This window comes from Oncorhynchus tshawytscha, linkage group LG10, assembly GCF_018296145.1.
Source record: "Oncorhynchus tshawytscha isolate Ot180627B linkage group LG10, Otsh_v2.0, whole genome shotgun sequence".
NCBI lineage: Eukaryota > Metazoa > Chordata > Actinopteri > Salmoniformes > Salmonidae > Oncorhynchus > Oncorhynchus tshawytscha.
The window spans coordinates 57,486,177-57,493,863 of record NC_056438.1 but is presented as its reverse complement, the minus strand read 5'-3'; the positions used below and the strand labels follow the sequence as shown (position 1 = coordinate 57,493,863).

Sequence of the window (7,687 nt, the reverse complement as noted above, 5' to 3'; positions counted from 1 at the left end):
CACCCACTTGATGTAGGCCTACTGTCAGGAGGGGAAGTCTATATAAACCCTGACAATTGTTATTTCAAGGTTAGCACAAACTGGATCCTTGTATCTTGGTTTTACAATTGAAAGGGATTATATTCGCATAGGAACACAAGTCAATAAACATGTCTCACAGCTGGGGATATGGACCATCTGATGGTGAGGCTCTCTAGAATCTATTCTACATTGTCATCTGATGCTGACTCCACTTTTGGAACTACTAGTTGAAACTGTACATTTCAACAGTTGCATGATTTTGTTGCATGAATAACTCAGTACATTTCTTATCGGAACAAAATAACTTCTGTAAATAAGTGTTCATATTTTCTGATATGTTACTGTTAATGAATACATAATTAGCCCTACATTATTAGGTTATTATCATACATTTATGCATGTATCTGTGAGAACACAGATATCACCGGACTATTTAGAATAGAGTGAATATGATACATTTGTGTTTTTGTTCTGTTTGACTCTGTCCCGTGTTTTTTTCCATCATAGGACCTGAGAAGTGGTGTGATGGCTTTCCTGTTGCTAATGGACCCAGGCAGTCTCCTATTGATATCATTCCTGGTCAAACCTCCTACGATTCTACCTTGAAGCCCCTCAAACTGAACTATGACCCATCCAACTCCACAGACATTCTGAACAATGGCCATTCCTTCCAAGTTGGCTTTGTGGATGATGTTGACAGTTCAAGTAAGCCTTTGAATTCATATATAATGATATACAGCTAATATGTCAATACATTATCATCTCCATTTCTCACATAGGTTCTGAGCTGAGCATTTAGTAAAGGGAGGAGTGAAATAGAAAGGGGAAGCGGCAACAAGAGAACGAGTGTTGCGGCAAACTGGTTACATGTTAACTTCAGTGGCTTTGCTTAAAACAAATATCAAACACAGTGGTGAATTCATTTCCTTGATGCACTGTCTTTGTCCATTGTGCACATAGGCTGCTGTACAGTAGATAACATTTATGATAGGTGACGTTAGAGCAGGCTGGTAGGTGTTCATTCTGAAGGTTTTAGTATCGTTGGGCTGAAGTACGCTCGTTGTCAGGTCGTTGTCTTTTGTTGTGGTGCTGGGAGCAAGCACATCAATCTGCAGACTACATTGTTAAAAATGAATGTTTCCTACCCTACCCTATCATTACGTGATGGCAGTAATCATGTCATTTGACTGCATTTGGACACACGCAGATGCTCATAAATGTAGTTCATTTTGAAAAGCAACATTAAAAGTTTGTGTGTGCGTGTTCCTATCCACAGCACTGACCGGAGGCCCCATCACCGGCATATACAGGCTGAAGCAGTTCCACTTCCACTGGGGCGCCAGTGACGACAGGGGCTCTGAGCACACCGTCAATGGAATCAAGTTCCCCTGTGAGGTAGGCAGTCCTAGACCTAGATTATACAACGGGACAAGCCGTATGGATTCAGATCAGACTTTTCATTGGCTACCTGAGTTAAACCTGACTTTGTTTTTTCAAGCTCCATCTGGTGCACTGGAACACCAAGTACCCTAGCTTTGGTGAGGCCGCTAGTGAACCCGATGGACTCGCTGTGGTTGGAGTGTTTCTGAAGGTGCAGATCTAATATGATTTATATGTTTGTTCACACACTGTTTATTTGTTTCCCTTTATGTGCATTCTGAAAGTAGCCTGATTCCCTTGGATGGCTGTGTGAATTCTTGTTTCTTATAGATTGGTGCTGCAAACCCCAGACTGCAGAAGGTTCTCGATGCTCTGGGGGCCATCAAATCAAAGGTGAAATCAAATGGATCTTAAATGGTATTTAGAAATCTTGCCTCGAATGACTAGAATTGGTTGGGAGTGTTGAAGTAAGACTTTGTTTATTCATTGTGTATTCAATCACAATTTGTGCATTCTTTAGGGAAAGCAAACTACATTTTCCAACTTTGATGCCAAAACTCTGTTGCCTTGCTCACTGGACTACTGGACATATGATGGCTCCCTGACCACTCCCCCTCTGCTGGAGAGTGTCACCTGGATCGTCCTGAAGGAACCGATCAGTGTCAGCCCTACCCAGGTACAATCATTTTATACAGTATCTTCATAACAAGGAAATGTGTTCTCCTTTCACTAATCAGTTTCATCAGGCCCAGTTAATTGAAAGTAGTCAGTTTGAGGTCAGACGTCATAGGACATCTTTTAGAAAATAATAAAATGTTTTATGAAGCTAGAAGTACTGTATGTGCGGGTACTAAAAATAAAATGCTTTCTTGGCAGTAGAATACAGTAGAAAGGACTTGTTTGTGGGTACAGTAGGTTTCTGCTTTCCATCTTGTCTTGGTGAGCATTGCTACAAAGTTTGTGTTTACCAAGCAAGTACCAACCACATTTTTTAGTAGAAGTTTCAGCCATTCACTCAAAACAGGGAGGGTCAAGACTGTTGCCTGTCACTTTAGATTACATTATCTGAGTGGCCCATAACGCTTATTTAGTAACTCCTGCTAGTATCATATTTGGGAAGCTTGTCTCTTCCAACGAAAGCAGCCTACACCCACATTAACCTCTTTTGGATCCGCCCCTTTTTTTAAAATTTTCACCTGAAATTACATACCCAAATCTAACTGCCTGTAGCTCAGGACCTGAAGCAAGGATATGCATAATCTTGATACCATTTGAAAGGAAACATTTTGCAGTCCGTGGTAATGTGAAATTAATGTAGGAGAATATAACACGTTAGATCTGGTAAAAGATAATACAAAGAAAAAAACATGTTTTTTTTGCCATCATCTTTGAAATGCAAGAGAAAGGCTATAATGTATTATTCCAGCCCAGGCACAATTTAGATTTTGCAGTGTATGTGCAACGTTTGAGACTGATCCAATTAACCATTGCATTTCTGTTCAAAACCTTGTATCGAGACTGCCCAAATGTGCCTAATTAGTTTATTAATAACTTTTCCAGTTCATAACTGTGCACTCTCCTCAAGCAATAGCATTGCATTCTTTCACTGTAATAGCTACTGTAAATTGGACAGTGCAGTTAGATGAACAAGAATGTAAGATATCTGTCAATACCAGATATGTCTATGTCCTGGGAAATTGTCTTGTTACTTAAGTATAGGTCATGGACGAAATATGTTTTTATTTCTCTATGTTGTCTCAGAAGTTTCTGTGACTGTCTGTAAATAATTCACACAGAACATTATTTGTCCTACCATAAAATAACAACCAAACGTACACAAACTACAGTACATAGCTATTGTAAGCTACTGTACACAGCTGACACATCCCCTTATTATTGATTTTCCATGCTGAGCCTTTGGGGATATCAAATCCCCGAGTCCAATTTCACCAGCCAGCGTTTAAATGGGACCCCAAGGATGCTTGTTTAGTGAAAGCTGCAGTCGAAGGCACTGTCCCCTATATGTCATGACGAAAAGAAAGTGTACATTTAGGGAGGGCTACCTCCAACCATATGCATTGTTAAGATAAGTTAAGCAGTAGTGCAAGGCAGCAACAAAGTGGGTGGAGAGAGTACTGTTCTGACTGAGAACTGATGCAATGTTGTGTTGGATAAGCCTTTCACCTACATGTAGTAGGACCCATGTCTAAATCTGTGAGTGTTAGCAACCTCAGAAAGCCTTTGTAGTTCTCTTTGCAGATTGTGAGATTATAGAATGAAGGAAATGATTGCACTTTCAGAAGTGTTTCAGTTCTCACGGTAAATGAGAACTAAGTTGAACAGTGTGTCAATTGATACTGTTGCTCTAAACCTATTTTGAACTTTGGAAATGAGACTGTAAGGAGTCTTGAATGTCTAAAGATCACTGAAATGATGGAGCCGGTCATGCATATTAATAGTAAATTAGAGACATTTTTCATGCTTATAGCAACATTCATTTACACTCTCTGCTTGCTTATGGCTGACCATCGATGTTGATGGACAGCCATAGCTCCCAATTGTGGGTATTGTGGAGGGTTGTTCTTATGCCATTGCATGTGGCTGTGCAGGACAATGCGAGACCCACATGGTTTACAACGAGGCTCAGGTGAATTACTGACCAGAGAGGTATGCACCCGCTACACGCCGGTGTTGTTGCACACACCATTAGATTCTCCTCTTTCTGATTGTGTCCTGTACTCTCTATATTAATTCAAAATACATTTAAAACTTCACTCTACATTATGATCAGTTAGACCTCTATATTAACATTGGTACTAAATTGGTATTGTTTCAGGCATAACAGTTCATATCCTGCTCATTGAGTGATCTAAATATGGGATGTAAATACTGGAACACAGTAGGTCACAGACACTCCTTTAACATGAGCCACAGACCACAGTTGCACCGAGACACTATGATTCTAACCATTCTCTTTTTGGTCTCTCTCTCTTTATCTCTCACTTTCTCTCTCTCTCTCTCACTCTTTCTCTCTCACACTCTCTCTCTCTCTCTCTCTCTCTCTCTCCTGACAGATGGGTAAATTCCGCAGTTTAATGTTCAGTGGTGAAGGAGAGGCACCTTGCTGCATGCAGGACAACTACCGGCCCCCTCAGCCTCTCAAGGGACGCAAGGTCCGCCGGTCCTTCAAGTAAACAGCTATGCATCACGCCATCCCCCATCCCACCATTGCCGATCCCCAACCTTTCCCCTAGATTAAAAATGGGTATATTGTGTGCCATTTTATATGCATTGCTATCAGAATCTGCAGATTGTTAATCCTATAGACAATACAATCAGTAATCAGAAAACAGAAAGGAAACCTAAACCTAAACCAATTCAGTTTAATAACAAGAGCCAGTGTAGATGAGATTATTGCGCCGATATGGATGGACAGCACTTTATACGCCTGGCCTGCCTGCCCCTGCTGTAATCCCTGACGATAAACCTCAGGATCACCCCAGATTAACGTCATTTAGCTGCCTGTCACTGCAATAACAGACGACTGACTCAGTCAGTCAGCCAGTCAGAGATAGAGGCCTTTTATAGTATAATACTACTGGGCTTCTACTCTCAATAAGCACAAGGAGAGATGGAATCTTGAATTACATGCCTTCCATTTTTGGATTGTGTCTCTAAATCGTCATCAGTGTTTTTACTTTAGATTACAGGTCAATACTGAAAAGAAGAGATCCAATTCAAGTGATTATTTTTTTAACGACTCATAACTTACTACCTACCCCAGTGCATTAACATTGTGTCTTAAAATCATGAGAGTGAAAGAAGATGTTGTGTGAGATGTCATATCATCCAAGTCCATCCATTGAAATGAAATCACTGACTGAGGGACTAGAGTAATGTGTGTTTTAGTTTTTTTTAAATAAATGTTATATTGAAAAATTCAATCTTGAAGTATGTTTTAAATGTTTTTGGAAATACCTGGAATGATTTTTAAGCCTTGCGTATAATTATTGTTAAAATGGGAATGGAAAGTTTGTGTGATTCGTTCATGTCAGATTTGATGGATGGGAATTTGATCAGTGAAATAAATGGCATAACTGTACCTACATGTGCATCCTGTGTTTATTTGCAATATTTTTGATATATTGAATGACCACACTACAGAAATGTAAGCTGTGTGGGATCAGCCTTATCCAGATAGGGAGACAGAGACCCCACTGTTGATGGTCAGACATCCCTATTTTAAGTACAGATAGAAGGTATCTTTTGCAGTCATGTGCCCTTAACATGGGACTATTTACCTTTGGTCCATCAATCAAGTTGTGTGGTACAAACAACATTCACTTCAAAATGAATGCCTTTATGTCAATAAGAGACCTATATAATTAAAACAATATTGACTATTTCCTCTGTTCTTTTGTATTTTACGTCAACACTGTCCGAGTGAGGGTTATAGTCAAACTCAAATTCGAAGGAAAGAAAAAAGGAAAAGAAGTAAACACTTTGTCTGCCACTGCCGCAGCGATGACAGAAGAGTTGGATGCCAGTTCACATCTCATTACTGCTTTGAGTCATGGCTGATTGCTTGTTGTCTATGTTCATGCTTATGTAAGCCGTTCTGTGTTTGTGGGTGCCTTTGCAAGGCAGGCACCCTTTGTCAGTGAATTTCTCTGGATCATTATGGGTACAGTCAGCTCATCGCCCCATCCATGCTCTGATGGAAGGTGCAAAAGCCCACTTTAAGATTGTGGAGCTCTCGTAATGCCATTTCTGTAAATCATTTTTGAGACCATGTTTCAGGTTGGTAATTCAATATCAGTTAATAATTACAGTACCAGTCAAAAGTTTGGACACACCTTGGACACACACTTTATTTGTACTATTTTCTGCATTGTAGAATAATAGTGAAGACATCATAACTATGAAATTACACATATGGAATCATGTAGTAACCAAAAAAGTGTTAAACAAATCTAAATATATTTTATAAGTATAAATATAAGTAGCCACCCTTTGCCCTGATGACAGCTTTGCACACTCTTGACATTCTCTCAACCAGCTTCATGAGGTAGTCATCTAGAATGCATTTCAATTAACAGGTTGCCTTGTTAAAAGTTCATTTGCGAAATGTCTTTCCTTCTTAATGCATTTGAGCCAATCAATTGTGTTGTGACAAGGTAGGGTTGGTATACAGAAGATAACCGATTTGGTAAAAGATCAAGTCCATATTATGGCAAGAACAGCTCAAATAAGCAAAGAGAAATTACAGTCCATCATTACTTTAAGACATGAAGGTCAGTCAATACAGAAAATGTCAAGAACTTTGAAACTAGCTCGCATGAGGACCGCCACAGGAAAGGAAGACCCAGAGTTACCTCCGCTGCAGAGGATAAGTTCATTAGAGTTAACTGCAAGTCAACTTGCAGCCCAAATAAATGCTTCACAGAGTTCAAGTAACAGACACATCTCAACATCAACTGGTCAGAGGAGACTGCGTGAATCAGGCTTTAATGGTCGAATTGCTGCAAAGAAACCACTACTAAAGGACACCAAAAAGAAGAGACTTTCTTGGGCCAAGAAACACACAGCAATGGACATTAGAACGGTGGAAATGTGTTCTTTGGTGTGTTGAGTCCAAATTTAAGATTTTTGGTTCCAACCGCCGTGTCTTTGTGAGACGCAGAGTAGGTGAACGGATGATCTCCGCATGTGTGGTTCCCACCATGAAGCATGGAGGAGGAGGTGTGATGGTGTGGGGGTGCTTTGCTGGTGACACTGTCAGTGATTTATTTAGAATTCAAGGCACACTTAACCAGCATGGCTACCACAGTATTCTGCAGCGATATGCCATCCCGTCCGGACAGCGCTTAGTGGGACTATCATTTGTTTTTGAACAGGACAATGACCCAACACACCTCCAGGCTGTGTAAGGGCTCTTTGACCAAGAAGGAGAGTGATGGAGTGCTGCATCAGATGATCTGGCCTCAACAATCACCCAACCTCAACCCAATTGAGATGGTTTGGGATGAATTGGGCCGCAGAGTGAAGGAAAAGCAGCCAACAAGTGCTCAGCATATGTGGGAACTCCGTCAAGACTGTTGGAAAAGCATTCCAGGTGAAGCTGTAGAATGCCAAGAGTGTGCAAAGCTGTCATCAAGGCAAATGGTGGCTACTTTGAAGAATCTCAAATATAAAATATATTTTGATTTATTGAACACTTTTTTGCTTAATACATGATTCCACATGTGGTATTTCATAGTTTTGATATGCTACCTGTCCCAGACTT

At 40.3% G+C, this 7,687-nt stretch overlaps 1 protein-coding gene across 1 annotated transcript; it reads left to right on the top strand.

The window, feature by feature from the left end:
- cahz (carbonic anhydrase) lies at positions 1-5,503 on the top strand. Its single transcript, XM_024435647.2, has 7 exons — positions 1-183; positions 529-726; positions 1,298-1,416; positions 1,520-1,612; positions 1,732-1,794; positions 1,922-2,077; positions 4,476-5,503. Exons 1-7 carry the CDS (start codon positions 150-152, stop codon positions 4,593-4,595), a joined length of 783 nt encoding a protein of 260 aa, XP_024291415.1. The 5' UTR covers positions 1-149; the 3' UTR covers positions 4,596-5,503.
- The last annotated feature ends 2,184 nt before the right edge of the window (positions 5,504-7,687 follow it).

Excerpts from the sequence above, each read along its gene's own strand:
- cahz (XM_024435647.2), top strand. The coding sequence starts at position 150 with ATGTCTCACAGCTGGGGATATGGACCATCTGATG. Across the intron at positions 1,417-1,519 it reads GAATCAAGTTCCCCTGTGAG|CTCCATCTGGTGCACTGGAA; the intron begins GTAGGCAGTCCT and ends TGTTTTTTCAAG. Across the intron at positions 1,613-1,731 it reads TGGTTGGAGTGTTTCTGAAG|ATTGGTGCTGCAAACCCCAG; the intron begins GTGCAGATCTAA and ends TGTTTCTTATAG.